Raw genomic sequence first — 19,928 nt, 5'->3', positions numbered from 1 at the left:
TTTTAGGTTTGATTTTGGGAGGAGGTTGTGTCAAGACCAGAATCCAAGACCTGGGGGTTGTTGACCTTGGTTATTTGTTTTTTAGGGGCCGGGAATGGGGGGGGGGTTTTCTTTCCTTGTTTTGGGTTTGACATGAAGGGGGAGGGGGTCCGGCAGCCGGGGGAGGGTGAGGGGGGGGGGAAGTCGATTTGGGAGAGGTTGGAGGCGAAGAAACCGCTTTTTCGGGATGTGTCGTCGTCGACGGGTGGGGGTGCTTCTTCGACGGATGATATTTTGGGTCGGTATTCTACCGCTATCGATGCCCCGGATAGACCGCACAGAGGGGCGGTGCTGTTTTCCGTTATTGGTGGGAGGTTATCAGAGGGGATCAATTTCTCTGATGCGCTGTGTCGGTTGGTGTTGATTGTTGGGTTGCCGTATCCGAATTTACACTCGCCCGAGTGGAAGGCTAGGATTGAGTATTTGGAGAGCGCGTGTGTTGCTAGAGGAGGAAGTAAGGAAGAGGCAAAGGTGGAAGCCAGGGGATTTTACGAAAATGCGGCCATGAGGGCGGTGAATCAGAGTATTGGACGAGCTGTGAGGCATAGGGGGGATTGGAGCGGGATTGTGCTTGTTGATCGGAGATATGGGATGGAAAGGGTGAGGGGCAAGTTACCGGGGTGGATTAGGAATGGGATGAAAGGGGAGGGGATGGATAACAGAGGGGTGGCGGGGTTGATGGGAGGGTTGGGGGCTTTTTTCAGGGGAAAGGCTTGAGCTGGGGTGGGGTTACACACGTCATGTTTGCCTGCCGGAGTGTCTGTTCAGCTCAGGTGTAGTTTCTGAAACGTATTTATGCGGTTAGTTTGTTTGCCTGATGGCTCGTCCGTGTCTCGGATGAATAGTGAGCTTTGAGTGGTTGGCAGTGTTGATGTGGGACTTGGCATTAAAGCCTCACAACTAAATACAGTCACAGGGGAATCCTACAGCTGCAGCTCGAACGAGATCGCAGTCACTCCGTCCTCACCGGACGAAATGTCAACAAGGTTAGGTCGGAATGCATCTTTCGGCATGTCGGACCTTGAACATGAGACCTTAACTGCTACTGACTCTGGCTTCTGTCCTGTTTCTCCCTTTTACTCTTTTCTTTGCTTTGGGATGAGCGATAACCACCCAACATGGCGACATATCTCGAGTCCAAGCCAGGCTTTATCGGCCTGCCCCAGAACTTTCTCCGCGCCGTCGGCTTGGGCATCTTCACCAAGCTCGTCCAGCGCCCTGAGCCACCCAAGTTGCTCATTCGAAAGTCGAGACGAGTTGCTTTGGCTCGAAGCGCTGTGCACATTCTTCCCGCCACGATATCCACCATTTTGATATACATCAATCTTTCTGGGCGGTTCATCGGGAGCGAACTTGAAGGACCGCAAGGAAAAGACAGCCTTAAGATGGCGCTTTTGCAGGTTGCGGCCAAGCTACAGGTGCGTGAAGTTCACGATACTGTAGTTAACGTCTCACATGCTGAGTGCTGATACCTGGCCAGGAGCTGCTGGTGGTAGGAAGTATGGGTACAATTATCTTCCACATAATTCGTCAAAGACTTTTTTCCAACGATGGAATTCCTCTCGGGTTGCTTGTCTCTGGCTGGTCATTCAGCCAGCTTAGTTATTTCTACTCCGGGGAGTTTTGGAGTGGCGTCTTGTCTCTGTTTCAGCCACCTTCTGGTCGCCTCAGAAGCCTGGCTTTGGTGCTGCTGTTACTACTGAGTGGGATCCTCGCCTTAATGGCTGGCCCTGCGGCAGCTATCATCATGATACCGAGAATCATGGACCTGCCGGTTGGCGGAAGTGTGTTTTGGTTAAATGGTATTCATATCTCTCCTGGTAATTTGGTGTCACAATGCTGACATGAAATGTTCAAAGGAACCGAAAACGACCTCTGGCCTAGCATCCTCGACGGCTCATACCTCGCCGACTATGACTGCTCCACTCCAGACAAGCAGCTATACGACCCCGCGTGCCCTTCTTCCAACTTTCTGCCTCTGCATCAACACTATTCCAACGCACCCCTCAAGTTCGAAACCGAGCTCATACAGCTGGAAATGGTTGATCCCAAAATACGAAAGGCCGTCTATTTCACTGTCCGGCAAGGGCCCGGAGTCATCGATACTTGGTTCTACACCGCCCACGCGTCCACAGCTGCCGTGCAAGATGCTCTGCGAGACTTACACATGAAGGCATTATTGTTTTTGAAATACCGGGTTGGACATTTTGGGCGTCACAGGCCAGGTTCGTTGGAGCGGGCGGTCAGCAAGCGGTATGAAGTAGAGACAAAGTCTTCCTTGACGCGGACAGTGTGTCGACCGCTCCCTGATGTGTCGTTTGAGACCGTCAAAACCTTGATGTTTCCGCCGGTGAAGTTGGAGGAGAAGTTTGGGGATAAAGCGGATGGTTACTGGGAAGTTGATGTTGAGAAGCCTGTGAGGGAGTATCTTGGGCGCCGTAGGATTCTGATACAGGAGGGGGACGGAACATGGCGGTTGAACCCGGAGCCAAACACAATTCCCTCTATCATTGCAATCCCGGTGCCCTTGGATCAAGACGAAAACTTCAAGTTTGGCCTACTAGTCGCGAGACGCCAGGGGGAGAGTAACGTGTGGTGGCCCGCGACGTGTACACTGGATGCTCGCTGGGGAGACGCCCGTTCGTTCTTTGAGTTTGGTGATCGATCAATGCGCTTTCACGACTTTCATCGCGGCAAAGTCAGTAATCTGGTGCAGACAACCTTGGAAACGACCAATGGGGACAACATGCTCTCTCCTTACTACAATCCTCCCAACGACCACACGATAACCCCCATAGCTCTTCATCTGAGCTGGTACGATCACCTCTCTCCAGTGATACCGGCAGGTTTCATCCCCGATCACCCCGATTCACCGCTCCGAGGGACCAACCGATCAACTCTAGAGGCCCTTCTCGAAACAATCCCGGCACATAACTGGAGCCCACAGAATGATGTTGTTGGCATAGACACGGAAGGACTGGAGTTGGTGATATCAATGACTTTTGTCGACGGGCTGTCTCGTTGCGGCATTGCACTGAACCCTAACAGCGGCATGTTACTAGGAGGTACATGGGAAAAGGGGGCGTTGGAGAAGGGAACCAGATGGGAAATCAACAACGATAAGCCAGACGATGTCTGGAGACTGTTCAAGTTGGGAGAGCCAATTGAAGTGTTTGCTCCTCCGGCTAGTCTTGACCTTGAGAGGTCCACTCGTATGGTGATGCGGGTGACATTTACGGGGTACATGATGGCGGCTGACAATTGGTTCGACTATCTCTGCGTGGCGGCCATGATGGTGCATGCACTCGCGGCTCTAATTCACACCGTCTGGGTAGTGTGGCATGCAGAGACGTCAGAGGCTTGGGATTCCATCCCTGAGATGATCGGGCTTGCGCAGAGGTCACCCCCGCCATGTGAGGAGGAGGCATGTCTTGACAATATTGGGGCGGGTATTGCGTCGGTTCGTAATCTGGGCGAAGTGGCGTGGGTCGAGGTCCATGATGATAGCGGGTATGGCAGCCAGGATGGGGTGAGGTTGAGGTTTGGAGATGGGGTTAGAACCAGAGATCCCAAATGGGTGCCGAAAGCTGAAGAACGATACAGTTAGTGGGTAGAGATGTTGGAATGTTGGATACCTATGCCACAGCCTGGACTATTTCCAATACATTTGGTCGATTTGTCTATCGGGAATGAAGAACGGCCCTCGACGTCGAGGTATAGCTTGGGGGGTGTAACCCTGAGCATACGCACCGTCAGGTTCAAGAAGAGCCTTCAGCTCTGTTCGATTCACTTTCAAATTGTCCAAGATGCCCACCTGACGTCCAAGCGGGAACCGACAAACACTTTGGCGCCTGGATGGCAGCTGAGATTCTGCATCACGGGTAGCAACATCATCCAGACCGCTTTATCGCCGCGAACAGACTTTGATGTTCACTCTGTACTCCTTGATCAGGACACTGGCCGGCTCCGATGCGTGCTGAATCTGCGGGCTCAAACGTCTCTTCACAGTTGACAACCAGTCAATTCCTCCTGCAGCACTATACTAGAGGATGCGAGTATCCGGAGGCGTGTTTGGCACAGTGGCCGACGCCTGTGACCATCTGTGAGAAGTAGATATTTACCCTCTTTCACTTCTTGGAAGGGACTAGAGGTTTGGAACTGCTGTTGATGTGGCTGGCTGTCTCTGCGTCATTGGCTGTCTTTCCCGGAATGTGTTTTCGTGCCATGTGCGCCTCCGGATGCCAACCCCCGAGTTTCTGGAGAGCCGGCCGCCGGCCGGACCACGCCACGTTCTGCAGGCCCGGGTTCGGTGTCCAATCATTGGAAAGTTTTCACCACTATCACATCTGCCTTTTGGATACCTATAGCAAGGTCATCGTCTTCACGCTCGCACCCAGATGCCTGTCAGCAATGACATTCCCTAATTAGCAGAGTGTCCTTACAGTACAGAGAGTTCTTTTATGATTATGGGAGATGGCGCAACAGGGAATATGTCAATGATTGTCTCATGCTGTTGTTCTTTTCAAATAATCATGCTCTCTACAAGGTATGAAGTAGCCAAAGATGTGTGCCAGCTATGTCCAAAAAAGCCGCAACCAACCAGACAGGCTGATCGTTTCGTCACTGGAAGCTCATCCTTCCTTCCGGATGTTCTAGACCCTGTGTACATCCCTAGATTATGCTCCAACGCCACATCAGAAGTGCTTTTGGCTTTCTTCAAAACTGCTCACGACATACGGAGGATGCTGGATTAGGAAAGAAGAGCAGCATTGAGGCGCCTCAAGCAGAGCTGAAACCGGGACAAAGACATGGGAACTGAAGCAGTGGTCCATCTACTGGCCACAAGTTGAACAATATGGTAGACACGGTGAGAGAACAAAGTATAAAGAGGAGGCCTCGTTCGCTCAAAGACTCGACTTCTTCACAACAGACAGATCAGCTCGAAGCACCTTACCTTCAGTTTTAATTCAAGAACCCACCGCTTATCACTTATTCCATCTTCAAACCATCAACATGTCTTCCTGCACCTGCCACGGATCCTTCCCCACCCCGGCCCAGCCGCCCAAGTACACCGACATGCAGGCCATCGCTGCCGTCGTCAACCCCGACACTGTCGACCGTGGAGACAGCGTTGACCAGCAGGTCATCCTGTTCCAGTCCCTTCCCAACGGCACCCTGGGCTTTGACCAGGTCCAGTTCAACGGCGACCATGGTGATCTCAGCAAGCAGAACGAGGATGGTGTCATTGGCTACTATGTCAACCCCTCCAAGATGGTTCCTACTCTCAAGTTCGGTTCCAGCTTGGCCACTGTGGTCTTGGATGACGTTGTAAGTCTCGGTTTCAGGAGTGACGAGAAATGACTGATGTAGCTGACAATGAAAGGTCCGCACTTATGGCGTCTTCGAGGGAGACAGCTCCGTTTGGCTGCTCAGCCCTATCGTGATGCCCCTTGCCAACGCCACCATCCCTTACAAGTCTATCGCTGCGGCCGGTGATGGCAACAAGGCGGGCAGGCTCTTCTGGCAGGAGTAAGTGTTCTTTGGTAGTCCGGAAGGCTGAGAGTAGAATGGGAATCATGCTGACATGGTTGCACTCGGATAGAAAGCGCAGTGGCCCCGATGGCACCTACTTCCAGCTCAAGGCTCGGGATCTCCAGTCCAGAGATGACGGTGCCGTCTGGGTCGAGGGCACCAAGGACTCCAAGGAGGGCACCCACCTTGCTGCCTTCTACGATGGTGAGGACTTCTGGGTTGTCTACCAGAACACTGCCGAGGATGACAACTCTGGCGAGGACCGCGACTTCATCAAGGCTGTTGCCCTCACCGGAACCACCCAGGGTATGTGCCGTTCTTGATTCGCTAGGCCTTGGAAACCAATGCTAATTTTACCTACCCAAGGCAACATCATCCCCGGTAGCAGCGACAAGATCAACGGCCGCATCGCCCGTATCGCCGCCTGCCGCGCCGACAACAGCGACCGCGTCTGCGTCTACTTCACCGACCAGTACAACAAGCTCCACCGCAGCTGGGCCAAGTGCAACCAGGACAGCACCGTCACCTTCCAAAAGGACGTCAAGGACGTCAAGGGCTTGATCATCAACAAGAAGTCTGGCCTGTCTGCTTTGGCTTCTCCCCTTGACAAGAGGAACGTCATCTACGCTGTCACTGGCACCAACAACAAGATCAGCTTTAACTCGGATAAGTGGGAGTGAGATGACTTGTCTGGTGGCGAGTTGGGGGTGAATTTGGACTCGCTGTCTGGTGTTCCGTCTGTGCTTGCTGCAACTCAGATACAGATTGATATTTCCATTTCGATTGGGGATAGGCGGGCTCAGTTTTCGATCAAGACGGAGATGTGAGGTACAAGCGGAGGATCGGTCATTTTGTATGCAAGATTTAGTTAGCAAATGGGAGTAGTTTGGAATAATTTCTTCCATAGGCTTTGCATTTGCATACGAGCGGGGTTAACCTGTGAGGCTGTGCACAAGTACTGTGTCTGCCTGACCTCCAGCTCTCTGTGTGAGTTGCGGGGAACTCCCTCTCATCATGTCTTCCGAGTTCCCTTCTACAAAAATTCCACCTTTCCTAGGTACCCATTACCGCACAACCCAGCAAAGACTCGAAGATGAGGCTTCTACACACGACGGAGCTTAAGCTCTACTCCTTCAACGAGGTCGGAAAGGATGTTCCCACATACGCGATTTTGTCCCACACCTGGGGCAAGGAGGAAGTCACATTCCAGGACATCCACTGCAATCCGGATGTGGCTAGCATGGCAGGATATCAAAAGATTACCGCCAGTTGCCGGATTGCTCGCAGAGAAGGCTATCAGTTCATCTGGATCGACACCTGCTGTATCGACAAAAGCAGCAGCGCTGAGCTTTCCGAAGCTATCAACTCCATGTACCGGTGGTACGAACATTCCGCCATGTGCTTTGCCTTTCTGGAAGATTTTGTTTACCCGTATACACACTCTTACTGGGTCACGAAGAAACGTGTTCGAGAGCCAGACCCGCCTGTAGAAACTTTTGAAGAGAGTTTCTGCAACAGCCGATGGTTCACAAGGGGTTGGACACTGCAAGAGCTCATTGCACCGCCGAACCTGCGATTCCACGATTGTAACTGGCGTCTTATCGACACGAAGGATGGGCTCTATTCGCTGATTTCCAAGATCACCGGTATTGATGAGGATGTGCTTGCGAGACCAGGCGAGCTGCAGAATGCCTCCGTTGCACAAAGAATGTACTGGGCCAGCAGACGAGAAACAACACGATCTGAGGACTTGGCTTATTGCCTCATGGGAATTTTTGGTATAGCTATGCCCCTGTTGTACGGGGAAGGGGGAACCAAAGCATTTCTACGTCTGCAGCAGGAGATCTTGAACTCCACCGACGACCATTCCATCTTTCTATGGACACTCCCGCCACACAAAGTCGTGCACAATGAACTACGGGGTTTATTGGCAGAGTCTCCGAGCTGGTTTTCTCACGCAAGGCGGATATCACAGTCCCAGCACTCCCACGAAGATGACTGTTCGACCTTGTCTCGCATCACCAACCGCGGCCTGTTTCTGGAGCTTCCAGCTGTCGATCTGGACAAAGATGGGGTCGGTGACGTTTTACTTCTTCCCAGCTGTGACATTGAACCCGGGATACCATCCGCAATAATCGTGAGAAAGATCGATGGCACGGTCAATGATGAATACGCAAGGATTCTCGTAGGGGTTCCGATGGCCATCAAATCAAGAAGAATCGCGATTTGGGAAGACACAGTTGTTGACGAGGTGACGCATGCTACGGTTCGAATGTATTCCCGTCTATTGATTGAACGACGGAGCATTTACAAAAAGAGTTTATACGTGTCCCAAAGGCCCCAGCCGCAGCCTTGGAGAGTTCAAGGCTATTGGTTCACAATCTGGAACGAACCAAGCGTCTTTCGCATCGTTGCAGGTTGCGAAAACCTCTCCATAGGGTACGTGTATCACCAGCCAGTGGTAGTATCACAGAGGAGTGCATTATCAACGTCTCAATGGAAACACGACCGGCAGAGCTATTCCATTTTCATCGACATCAACCATTTATACAAACATAGGAATGTAGGCGACCACCAGCGTGTCATATCACTCGCCGCTCTTGACATGGAGGTTTGGATGAAACTCAAAAGGTTTCCAACTATTGGTTCGCCTTTTTCCTCTGGCGAAGCAGATGTTGGAGCGGGAAGAATCTTGCAACTTCGGCTGATACTGGGTGCTGATTTCAACTATCATAATGGCCTCTCTCTCATCCCAACCATTACACCAGCTTGGTCGTTGGAGCTCACAAACAACCAACTCAGACAAGAAGGCCCGCGTGTGGCTCTAATCGAGCCAAACAGCAAAGAAGTTTCCTTGAGACCTGTTGGATTGGAAGACCTTGTCGCATACGCCGAGATCAAGAGGGAAGAAAGGGATCTGAGAATGTGGTATGTGGTCAGCTTTGGGATCAAACGAGCGGGTCATGCATAGGACACACCAAAGTAGCGCTTAATAAAGCCTCTTTAACATGGTATACGCGTTCAAAAATCTATGCAAACATTTCCACGGGCGCAAAAAGGAGAGAACCTGGAATGCTGGTTGAAAAAAAAAAAAAAAAAAGGGGTGGCAGGAAATTTGGCAGTACATGTTGGAAGACGGCATAAGTTTACAGTTTGCATTATGATTTTATCAGTTGATCAGCCCGTATAGCTCAGTGGTAGAGCGCATCACTCGTATCTGTGATTGCGATATGATGAGGTCCGCGGTTCAATCCCGCGTGGGGGCATTCATTTTTGGTCATTTTATCTCAATACAATATGACTTTCTTGTCACAATATCTCTCTCTCTCATTCATTTATTTTATCTTTTCTTGCTATCTTCCCCGTCAGTGTCTTCCTTTCTGGTGGCTGGATTGCACTGTACATTCTGCAAGCTAACAGTTGGGAGTATTTCATACAAGTTAGAAATGCAAGTCATTAATTAAATCGAGGATATCTTGTTTCGTTTCGGTTTGGTTATCGACCAGCCTGTTGTCTTGGTACTCGGCTCTTTATATAGCAACCCTCAGATACCGGTGCACCCTGGCTAGATCACATATGGCCATCTCTTATGTTTGTCTCGCTATATCAACAGCCTGAGAAAAAGGCAAGTTGGGATATGAGGTTGATAGGGCAACGGGAGAGGATTTCAATCATGGAATTGTAAAATAGGTATATGAGTTTGTCGTACAACTATGTAGTTTGGAGTTTGCTACCTTTTTCTAGTTGAGTTTGACCATCTCTTTTCACAACCTAGGTACAGTCTAGCGCTTCGTCTTTGTGAAACGTGCAGCGAAGTAGGTAGCTAGGAGATGAAGTGATTGGAAGCCGGCGAGTGGTCCTCCCAAATTTTTTTTGGTTGGGCCGCTTCATGGGCCTCTCGTCGTCACCTGATATGCTGTGGCTGTCTTGGAGCGTTGAATTGCAGGATGTTGTGCACCCACACCTTTGAATAAGATCTTCCCCGCTCTTCATTGAACCATCACAAAACTTCAAAGTTCGCAAGCTTGTCCCTTTATAGCAGCTCCGATCACCGTCCTGCAACGGTTGTCGAGCCATGCAGTTGTCGTGTTCTCCATGGCTAGGATCAGGGATCCAAAGCCCAATGTCTTACTTAATCTCTGACATCCGCTTGCCCGCCCGCGGTTCTCGGGGATAAGGCAACTGCAGTCTTTGCCTCTTGACGACAAAGTTTAGGACTTGATATCTTTGAGGTGGGCAGCCAGCAGGATGCGGGAGCCGGATATCTTTATCATTTTGAGAAAGCCTCGACTCTGGACTCAATGATGCTGTGATACCCACGATCACCAACATGACTTCCTCTTTGAGGATCTGCGGAGTCCCGGTAGCCCCATCTCCACACCTCCGGTTGCCAAGAGGTTGCAGCAGACGAGGCATCCTGGGGTAGGCCATCTTGGCTAGAATCTGTCGAGTCGAGCACTGCGGAGGCTTGTTCCGAGATCACATGAGCGAAATTTGTATTTTCGCGCTTCTGGAAAGAAGCCCCTCTCCAAGAAGCGTGTTCAGTTTCCATCTTCTTGCATCCACTCGACTTTGGCGACTCGAGATCGACTTCCGGGTACGCCATCCTCGTTGCCGCATTTGATGACTTCTCGCCTCGCAAACAGTTCACCTTGGCAGCCGTTTTGATTCACCATACTTGCCTGACCAGTGGTGTTGATTTGGCCTTCACCGCTTCCGCAGCTGTTAGCTAACAGAGCCCCTGAATTTTGCCCCCTGTCTCCACTTTCAGCAACCACCACGGCAACCTTTTTGAACTGTTCGCATCTCCTCCAAAACACCAGACATCAACCATCACAACCCCGGATTTTTAAACTTCTGATCAACCGGCACTCACCTTTCAAGAGTGGAGCTTCCCGCACTTCTCGGTCCCATCCGAGCCCAAGATCCGCACGTGGCGGCCCAGCTTCGCGTGGTTTCCGGCTCACAGCCTAAATACAACGCTCCACAATCACGACAACAGCAACCACTCAGCACTCAAGATAACGGCGTGCGGCCCAGATGGTCGGGATCTATGACAGCGGGCCCTACGAGGACCCGTTCGCTTGGGCAGGGTCCGACCTGGAACTGGCCCTACTCGCCCAGCAGCAGCAGCAACAGCACCACCACCACCACAACCAGCACCTCGCCGACCAGCTTGCCCGGTCCACGCCCGAGGACCTCACCTTTCCCACCAGACCAGTTCACCACCCCCAACAACATCATGACTTTCAAATCCCGGTATCACCCATCGGAGGGATTCCAAAATCAGCAGCAGCAGCAGTCTCCCTCCCGCCGACAGACCAGGCCTACCTCTCCCTCCAAGACTTCGAAAACACCACCATGACCGACGCCGGTGGTATCCAACCCTTTTCAGGCGACATGGACCTCGATCTCGACCTCGACCTAGTCGAAGCCCTCGGCATCCCACCCTTTCCCTCCTCAACCGAACCTCAGCCATCATCCATGACAGCAGACACCCTCAACACCCAACTAGAAACAGCCCGCACCCTCATCTCCACCCTCCAGGCCTCCCTCTCCAAAATCACGCGCGAGCGCGACCAGGCCCGCATGCAGCTCTCCACCGCCAGAAACGAGCTGTACACAGCCCGCCAAGTGGAAAAACGACTCCGGGTGGAAAGAGACGAGGCTCACACGGAGAGGAAGCAACTCAAGGGGCAGCTGGAAAGTCTGAAAAAAGAGAGGGCGATGGGCAAGATGAACGAGGGTAGGTTGAGGAAGGAGAGGAACGAGGCGAGGATGGCGTTGGTTTTCAAGGGGGTGGAGATTCTGCCTCATGCGGGGGCGAGGGGGATAAGGGTTTCTCATCATGGGGGCCAGAACGGGGTTGGGGGCTGTGGGGTTGGGGCCGGGGGAGAGGGATATGGATAGTATGGATGAGGTGGGGGGGAGTGAGGGTGTGAGGGAGGGGGTGGGGTTTTTTGGGGGGACGTCGACTGAGGAGAGCTCGCCTGCTGGTGGTGAGGAGGGGGGGGAGCAGGTTGGGGCGGGGTTGGTTCAACCTGACGGTGTGAAGAAGGGGAGTTGAACGGTTGTCTTGTCGGTTGGCTGGTGGATGTCTTGATATGGGTGTGTTGGCTTGGTTCATTGTGTTTGAGCTTACCTGGGTAGGGTTCGTGTAACATCAACAGAATGACATTGTCGGAGTGATCTTTTAAAGCGTAAAGAAATCTTATGACAGCATGCATTCAAGGTTACCGTTTGGGCAATTGCCAAGCAGGTACTGTTGATAGGCTGTTTGCTCAGCCACCCAGCCCGCAATGCTGCCAGATACCACCAATCATTTGAGGCACAGCCCCGTTGGGCTGCTCTCCATTCATGTCACTGATGGATCTCTCTGCTGCCCCAGAAAGCAACTCTTCTCAACCCAACACTTATTATCGCTTTGTCAAACACAACGCGGCCATTGCTCCACGTTGACATCAAACATCTCCTGCCAATACAACCACAAAGATGGCTCAAATTACGAGGACGGGTTCTCCAGGCGAAGTCTCAGACATTCTACCGCGATCCTCTACAAATACCTACCAGTATTCTCCCTTTCCAAAGGACGCCGAAAAATCTTCGATACGTTTAATTCGACTTCTTCCAGGATACCCAAGCTCGCCTGTCGTTGTGGAGCTTGTAACAGTTCCACTGGATCCAGGCAAAATACCGTATTATGAGGCCGTCTCGTATGTCTGGGGGACTTCATACCAGCAGTACGAAATAGCGTGTGATGGTCTGTCCATGTCTGTTAGTGAAAGTGCTCTGTTGGCCTTGAGACGGTTTCGATTTGTTGATCATATCAGGTAGGTAGGTGTACCTCTATTTATGCTGGAAACCAAGGCTGATGTGACATGACACGCGTTCCAGGCTTCTCTGGATCGATCAGATATGCATCAACCAGCAAGACGACAAGGAGAAGTCCTCCCAAGTCATGCTCATGGGCGAAATCTACGGAACTGCGAGCCAAGTCCTGGTCTATCTCGGGGAGGCCGACGACACAAGTGACAAAGCAATGGACTACATCTCTGAGCGATGCGCACAGCAGGAGGAATGGCCTCGTCAGTTTGTGGTCCAGGTCTTGTCACGTCCCTGGTTTAGCAGGGTCTGGATTCTTCAAGAGGTTGCTCTTGCCCATACATCACTGGTCATTTGTGGCGCCAAATGCGTGCCGTGGGCTTGTTTTCGCGAATGGTGGACACGAAACGAGTTGCTACTCGGGCCCGAGGTCAACCCGCCGCCTGTCTTGTCATACGGACTCAGTGTCATGAAGCGACTTACGCTTTTACAGCAGCTTCACGATACCCGACATAGCAAGGCCACTCTGGCTCTTGACAAGATATACGCTCTCTTGGCGTTACTGCAGCCCGAAGACAGGATTGGGGTTCTCGTGGATTACAGTTTGTCAACGGCCGAGGTGTACACCTCGGTCGCCAAATCAATCATCGAACGGACCAAATCATTGGCCATCCTGTCCGGAAAAGAAGAAAAGCCCTACGTCGAACGGGAAAGGCTGCCGTCCTGGGTGCCAGACTGGGGTACCGTCCCCTCCGCCGTATCACTAGGGCTAGCCAACAAATACCTCGACCCCTTCGACGCCGGAGGAAAGCCAGCCTGTCGAGTAAACATCAGCATCCCCCCAAACGGGCCACCAACGCTACACTGCCTCGGCATTACCTTTGACACGGTCAAGAAGTTGACTCTTTCCACCATGCGTCCCGGCCAGGACGCAGCCACCAACAACGTCGAAGTACTAACAGATTGGCTAGACCTCATAAGCGGATCTTCAAGCTCTGTCGTGTCGGAAACCGCCGATTATCTGATTGGCCAATTCAACCAAAACCTCCGCGGCGTATCCTCATACTCCCGCAGCCCACCACAACCTCCAAAACTCGCCTATTCACTATGGACAACAATACAAGCCCTCTCCACTCCCACCCTGCAGCTCGAGCCAGCTGAACTTCATGCAAGAAACAACCGCGGTGAACCCACCAGCGACACCCTAAAATTCTGTTACGAACGCAAGCTCTTCCTCACCCAGAGCGGTGCGCTCGGACTGGGCCCCCCTGATCTTCTCCAAGGTGACACCGTCGCCGTGCTGCTTGGAGCACCAGTGCCCCATATCCTACGAAGGCTCCCATCATCAGAACAGAACAACTCCGCCAACGTGTATGCTCTCGTTGGCGAGTGTTTTGTCGACGGCATCATGGCCGGGGAGGCTCTCAACCACCTGCAGGATCAGCTCAAAGAGATGGGACATCGATGTCGTACGTTTGCAAAGAGCTGCTCCAACACCCCATTGGAGACCTTTTGTATCCAGTAATTTGTTAAGCTCTTTTTCTTTCTCTCTCACGTACGGTAAACACGGGACATTAAAATGAGACAAAAGAGGAAATAAACTCAAGACTCTTTCACTCTTATTCTTGATTGGCTTGATGAGTGCCATCTACCACAATACATCATGCAGGTAGCTAATCCTGACAAGGTTTACTTCAACAATAAGCTACAAAATTCCGCCTTCCCTCAACCCCCAATCTCAATAACCATCCCAGGCCAGTATCGTGGCCACAAAAAAAACAGCAATAATCGTACACTCGCCGGATTCTTTCTCTATTTGCCCAAGAAGCTTCACCATCCATCAAGCCAAACATCCTCAGCGGATGTCCACTGCTGGTCTCCGGATGCTGTCGGCCAAGGCTCAGATATCGTCGTCTCAGCCCCCGCAGCCCCCACGCCCGTATTATTCGACAACGTCTCCACCTCAGCCTCCCCCGTATCCGAATACCGCTGGCTCATCTTGACATTAGTGAGCGGCGACTCCCCCCGCAAAACATCCGATCGAATCTCCTCAGCCGACCGAGCCGGGATGTAGTCCCGCCAATCGAGCCCAAACTTCTTCTCGCGCCTGCCGTTGAACCGAGCCAAAACTGCCCCCAGCTCATCGTCCGTCTCTGTCCCCTTGACATGTGCGAACCTGAGCACAGGCTTCCTTTTCTTTTCGTCTTGCTCTGTGGCGACTTGCAAGGCTTTCCAGCACTGAAATATCCCATAGAGAAAGCTGTTGGTTTCTTGCAGACCGCGGAAAACGGCGACACCGTCATCGAGAGACTCGGGTGTGTCGGCCCCCGAGACGGAAGGGGCGGGACTGTCTAGGCTCGAAGCTGACGCATTCGCCAAAGTCCCAGAATTGAGACTGGTTTGTTGAAGGAGACCCTCGACGTGTGTCAAACTTTGGGCGTGGCCATCATTTTGGTTGCCAGCCGGATGTGGAGGAACTGGAGGGGCGGCAGTGTTGGGGGTGTGGCTGGTGTGGGTGGTTGAACTATCGTGGTTCCATGGCTGATATTTCTCGCGGTCCGAGCACGAGGCGGCAAACGCCTCCATCTCCTCGTCGGTCCAGAAGCGAATCAAGTTGTAGGGCACCTCAGAGGCTTGGGCCCAGCGCTGGTTTTCATGGTGCGCAACGTCTTTGGCGACACGGCCCAAGAAGCCGCTGGTTGACAGGCTGGGGCAGCGACCTGGCTTGCACAGGGCCGGGAGAGCGAAGACCTTCATGCTGATGGGAAGAAGGAGGACGACCTCCTCGACCGTTTTCAACAAATTGTTGCTCATGCTAAGGTTTTCAAACATTGGCCGATTGAAGCGTGAGCAGAGGATAGTTGCCGGGACCATGACCTTTCGAACTCCGTGGACATATGACTGAGCATCGACCGAGCTCATACGCAGCACCCCGATGGCATGGCCGGTAAAGAGAAGGTAGTCGCGATCAATGTGAACATGGTTGTGGAGGGGGCTCTTGAAGCGTTCATCAGCAGAGCGACTTGACCGCCATGGGAACGCCCGACGGTTCCGGGTGTCTCGTTCAGTGGGAAGAAAGTGAAGCTCCTGGGGAGTATCCGCGTAAAACTGGTGGTTCTCCTCGTGGACCCTGCAGTCGGCCAGACATCTGAGAGCGACCTCACGACTCTTGACGCATGTCTGGGCCAAGACACGAGCCGAATGGATTTCTCGGGCCGGTGGTAGGAAGGTGGAGACCGGGATGATGCGAGGGACCTCATTGACCTCAAGTTCCATCGCCATCTCCCAGACCATAACTTGGAGCTCGTCCGGGAGCTCTGGGAAGCGGGTAAATCGCCAAGCCGGGACGCTGGGGACCATGGCATCCATGTACAGGCGCAGATATTTATACGGGCCGTTTTGCGTGCCCGGCAGTGGCTGATCATGCATGTTGGTGGGTTGTGGTGATGCCATTGTTATCTCTGGCGGATGGCGGATGGCAGATGGAGAGGTGGTGATCCGGGAACTGGGCGTGTTTGGTTTCGTCTGGTTCGATTGTGGGTGAAAAATGAAAAGCGACGATGCCGAGCTAAAGCGGCAACCGGGACCGCAAGAGGGAGAGAAGGTGACGCAACGTCAAAACAGCAGGCCACAGCAGAGCAGGGCAGGGTAATGGTAGACCGTAGGGAAGGCGATAAAGCGAATTCGTCGTAGTCGAGTAAGGTAGCCTCCTCTCATTGCCGAATTCTCCCGAGTTAGTCAAGTGTTGATATGGCCCGGTTTGCGTTGCTCAGACAGGCCACAGGTTGTCTGGTGTCCCGTGATTGCATCAAAAAGCTTGGCGGTCGGGCCGACGATCTGCGGAGAACAATGGGGATGGGACCCGCGGGTGCTCCGCTTTGCACCGGTTGCAATCATGCAAGGACATCGACATGGTATTCTTGGCGGGCAGTCTGGAACAGCAATGATGAGGAAGAGAGATGCAATTATTTCACGGAAGAAAGGAGGACGGGACACGGAAAAGAAAGATAAGATAACCAATGCACCATTCGCCAAACCACGTGCATGTGGGTGATCCGTGCAGTGTTCCACAGGGCTGCTCAGATCTCACATCCGCCCCACCTCACTGAAGAAAGGCTCTACACATCTTCTTCTAGGCTTCCAGGTTCTCACACATTCATGAGACAAGCTGAAATGGGTCTTGTTCTGCTTTGTTTACTTGTATTTTGATATATCACGACCGAGAATAAAGATTATATCAGTCACGTCATAAACCTCACCTCCTCAGAGCCTACTCTCCCTCAGCCGCAGCCCTACACAGTGTTTCACAAGTCTCGATTGGCTGTCCTTGTTGCCGGATAGCATTCAAAAAAACTCAGCCCCCTCCAAGCCCCAGGTAAAATCGGGACTGCTGCGGCACAGCGCCAGAAGCAAGCCCAGTCAATGCCTTCAACCTCGAACTCTCGCATTTCAACCGTCGCACCCACCTGTTGCGCTGCATACGCTCCCAAATTAAGCATACTCTATCCCGCGCAAACCAGGCCCCCAGAGAATGTGGCGTCACAGAGGTCGTTACTGCGGTCCCATCCCGCTTGGGGCCGGCGCCGAGTCAAAATGATAAGCTTCCAGCTCCCAGGAGAGACATTTGGCTACCGTCTTTTGCTTCCCCAAGCCTAAGCTCCCAACTAAAACACCAGGCTGTACTCATGTGTGGCATCTTTCATCTCAACCCAACCCAACACCAGACAGGTGAACTCGCGCCATCACCGGCATGGAGAACCCCACACTCTACAACCCAACCAGCATTACCCACCTCTCCAACCTCAGCATATCTTACCTTGCAGATGTGCTTCTCGCCAAAGGCAACAATGCCACCCGCGACGGCTTCGGCTGCCGCCCCGCCTCCTTGATCCTTCCGCTTGACAATTTATCCATTTTGGAGCTCGAACCCAACCCTGATATCCACATGAACCTCACCGTGGGGGTCAATCCAACCCAGCTTGATCCCGGGGTCTCTCAGCTGAGGGATATGGCGAGGGGTCTTTTTCCTTATCCTCTGAATGAGTCTGGCGTCGGAGATGTCGTTAACTGGTGGACTGACAACACCGAAAACCACCCAGCTGACACCAAGCGGTTCTTGGGCGCTGTGGTCAACATGTGTGGAGGAGAGTACTGCCGCTCAGGAAAAGTCACTGTCGGCAACCCAGATATTGTCGGGATAGGGGTATGTTCCTTGCCCAACATCATCGCTTAGCACCCTGACTGACATCACCACAGATGATAGTAGCCATAGGAATGCTCCTCTGCCTCACCGTTGCCTTCTCCCTCTTATCCTTCGGCCCTTTGATCGACGTCGTTGCCCGCGCCCCTTACACCACCCGCAAAACCCGCTTCTCCCTCCGCGTCTCCTGCATCGGCACCGTCGACGAGCTCTTCTCGGCCGTGTTCGTCTTTGCCCTGGCCGTCATAGTCTCAACGTTTGTCTTTCGGTACCGAACCGACACCCGCTTCGATGCGCTCATGGCCAACGCGCTAAGCCAGCTCTGCAGCACCACTGTCATCATGCTCGCCGCGGCGTACTGGTGTCACAACCAGCAACGGCCGCACGCCACCGGGTCGGTGTTTCTCATTGCCGTCCTCACCATCGCCCTGTATGTCACCCATGCAGGAGTTGCAAACATGAGGGCGAGTGAAGCCGAGATGGCATGCGGCATAGGCAAACAGAGGGTCAGTCTTATGAAAGGCGACCCCTTTGACATGGAGAAATTCCACTTTGTTCCCGTGGGCTTTGGGAGCTGGTTTCTGGCCTTGATTGGTGCCGTGTTTCACCACCCGTGGATGAATAGGTTCAGGCCGACCAAGGACCACAAGATGATTTGGAGGATCCTGTGGAAGACGGTGGGCAGCTTCCCTACCGTGTTCGGCCTGATTGGACTGGCCGTATACATGGCGTATTTTATGAATACGTGGCAGCTGATGAAGGAGAATTACGGAAAGACTTTTAGTCAGAATGTCAAAGAGTGGGGTTTTGGACAGTATCTGGCTGTGTTTACCTGGGTGCCGCCGATTCTGACGTTTGGGCACTTGTTTATCTCTGGGATGGAGAAGGCGATTGAGCAGAGGTTGCCGTATGGATGGACGGCCGTTAAACTCCACGGTTCAGTCGACTACCGCGGTGATGATGGGAAGGATGATGATCAGGGGGGGAGTAATTGGACAGGAAGTCGGAGCTCGCGAAGTCGCGTGCGGGAGGTGGACAGTTTGGCACAGAGGCACGAGATGGGGGAATTGTTGAACGCATCACCAAAGATGAAGACAGCGACGCCGCAGGAGATGATTTACCCATTTCCCGAACAGAGGCCGGGGCAAGTGGCGAGTCCGATCATCCCGTTTCCAGAGGGTCCTGGGCAGATGCCAACAGCATATACGCCAGGGAGTTTGTATGATCCAGCGCATCCTCAAGGGTCCCCGAGATTCGTATATAACAATGGGGCGGGTCTGGAAGCAAACACGGGGTATCCTGCCACGCCTCCTGACGCGCCTGGCTATCATGAGCCACGGCATTGATGTACGACTACTGTATTGGTGTTATCATTATTGGGTATACCCGGTTGGAGACAGGAGTCTGGAAAGAAGGGGGCATATGCCAAGATTTTGCTAGATTTTACCAAGAGATCCTACTACATTTCACTCTACCACCACACCCCTAGGCTGTCTACTCATGCAACCTCCAATAATACTCCCCCACGTGCTTCCCATCCAGCACCCGTTTAAAAATCTCATGATTAAACTTGGACACCGAATCCGGTCCTGCCCCAGGCGGGTCCCACACGGCAAACACCACATCGGTCCACCAATCCACCGCAAACTCATCCTCCCTCAACACCTCCAACCAGCACAACGCCACATCCTCGGCCGGGTTCTTGTACCTCCTCCCGCACCCCACCGCCCCAAGAACCAACCTAGTATGCCTGTGCATCCCCGCCACCCTCAGCGTCAACCTCATCCTCATCTTGAGCCTTTCTCTGTCAGTATACCGATGAAAAGCCTGCTTCGGCCTCGTCCTCCCCAGCTCAGCAGGCACCATGTAGGTTTTTGTCTCGGGCCGGTACTGCGCCCCCATCGTGATGGCCGCCACCACGGGCAAATTCTCGGGGTGGTCCAGATCGAGGAAGCGATCGGACGTGTCCCGACGAACAACTTGAACGTACGGACTGTAGAGCACAGAGGTGTTCATTCCCACCGGGTGCCGCCCCCGTTCTAGACTCATCCCGAGAGAAGTCCTATAGCACAGACTCTCGCTCTGGGAGAAATCCCCGTGTCTACTACCCCGCCTCTCGTTCCCAGAGGGGTGGTCGACGTCGCTAAAGTTGAGGATTAATGGCCTGAACCGGACTGGCTGTCCGTCTTTGGGGAGGGGGGGTGGGTCCCGCTCGGGGAGGGAGAGGGCCGCTTCTAGGGTGTCCATGTTGACTACTTTGACGGTTACTTGTGGGTTTTTGGCCGGGCGGATGGAGGGGTCGAGGCGGGTGGTGTTGGTGAAGTCGAATTGTCGC

The 19,928-nt window shown here is 53.0% G+C and overlaps 9 protein-coding genes across 9 annotated transcripts, besides 1 other annotated feature; 7 read left to right on the top strand and 2 right to left on the bottom strand.

Annotated features, from left to right (window-relative positions):
• Window positions 1–21: 21 nt before the first annotated feature.
• On the top strand, window positions 22–756 carry PODANS_5_6520 (uncharacterized protein; the record flags this gene model as incomplete). Its single annotated transcript, XM_001905122.1, has 1 exon — window positions 22–756. A coding segment is annotated over one exon (735 nt), but the record flags the coding sequence as incomplete, so codon positions are not given.
• Window positions 757–1,888: 1,132 nt separating this feature from the next.
• On the top strand, window positions 1,889–3,646 carry PODANS_5_6510 (uncharacterized protein; the record flags this gene model as incomplete). Its single annotated transcript, XM_001905121.1, has 1 exon — window positions 1,889–3,646. One exon carries the CDS (start codon window positions 1,889–1,891, stop codon window positions 3,644–3,646), a length of 1,758 nt encoding a protein of 585 aa, XP_001905156.1.
• A 1,406-nt stretch (window positions 3,647–5,052) lies between these two features.
• Window positions 5,053–6,251, top strand: PODANS_5_6500 (uncharacterized protein; the record flags this gene model as incomplete). Its single annotated transcript, XM_001905120.1, has 4 exons — window positions 5,053–5,367; window positions 5,423–5,568; window positions 5,642–5,877; window positions 5,938–6,251. 4 exons carry the CDS (start codon window positions 5,053–5,055, stop codon window positions 6,249–6,251), a joined length of 1,011 nt encoding a protein of 336 aa, XP_001905155.1.
• A 413-nt stretch (window positions 6,252–6,664) lies between these two features.
• PODANS_5_6490 (uncharacterized protein) lies at window positions 6,665–8,542 on the top strand (the record flags this gene model as incomplete). Its single annotated transcript, XM_001905119.1, has 1 exon — window positions 6,665–8,542. One exon carries the CDS (start codon window positions 6,665–6,667, stop codon window positions 8,540–8,542), a length of 1,878 nt encoding a protein of 625 aa, XP_001905154.1.
• Window positions 8,543–8,751: 209 nt separating this feature from the next.
• Window positions 8,752–8,837, top strand: a tRNA (tRNA-Thr).
• Window positions 8,838–10,611: 1,774 nt separating this feature from the next.
• Window positions 10,612–11,481, top strand: PODANS_5_6480 (uncharacterized protein; the record flags this gene model as incomplete). The annotated part of the gene is made up of 1 exon (XM_001905118.1): window positions 10,612–11,481. The coding sequence occupies one exon, from the start codon at window positions 10,612–10,614 to the stop codon at window positions 11,479–11,481; it is 870 nt and encodes a 289-aa protein (XP_001905153.1).
• A 985-nt stretch (window positions 11,482–12,466) lies between these two features.
• Window positions 12,467–13,918, top strand: PODANS_5_6470 (uncharacterized protein; the record flags this gene model as incomplete). Its single annotated transcript, XM_001905117.1, has 1 exon — window positions 12,467–13,918. A coding segment is annotated over one exon (1,452 nt), but the record flags the coding sequence as incomplete, so codon positions are not given.
• A 305-nt stretch (window positions 13,919–14,223) lies between these two features.
• Window positions 14,224–15,846, bottom strand: PODANS_5_6465 (uncharacterized protein; the record flags this gene model as incomplete). The annotated part of the gene is made up of 1 exon (XM_001905116.1): window positions 14,224–15,846. One exon carries the CDS (start codon window positions 15,844–15,846, stop codon window positions 14,224–14,226), a length of 1,623 nt encoding a protein of 540 aa, XP_001905151.1.
• A 1,297-nt stretch (window positions 15,847–17,143) lies between these two features.
• On the top strand, window positions 17,144–18,939 carry PODANS_5_6460 (uncharacterized protein; the record flags this gene model as incomplete). The annotated part of the gene is made up of 2 exons (XM_001905115.1): window positions 17,144–17,596; window positions 17,650–18,939. 2 exons carry the CDS (start codon window positions 17,144–17,146, stop codon window positions 18,937–18,939), a joined length of 1,743 nt encoding a protein of 580 aa, XP_001905150.1.
• A 148-nt stretch (window positions 18,940–19,087) lies between these two features.
• On the bottom strand, window positions 19,088–19,840 carry PODANS_5_6450 (uncharacterized protein; the record flags this gene model as incomplete). Its single annotated transcript, XM_001905114.1, has 1 exon — window positions 19,088–19,840. The coding sequence occupies one exon, from the start codon at window positions 19,838–19,840 to the stop codon at window positions 19,088–19,090; it is 753 nt and encodes a 250-aa protein (XP_001905149.1).
• Window positions 19,841–19,928: the final 88 nt, after the last annotated feature.

Source organism: Podospora anserina, chromosome 5, assembly GCF_000226545.1.
Source record: "Podospora anserina S mat+ genomic DNA chromosome 5, supercontig 8".
NCBI lineage: Eukaryota > Fungi > Ascomycota > Sordariomycetes > Sordariales > Podosporaceae > Podospora > Podospora anserina.
Note: the sequence above shows the minus strand (reverse complement) of the source record. Positions and strands in the feature narration are given on the sequence as shown.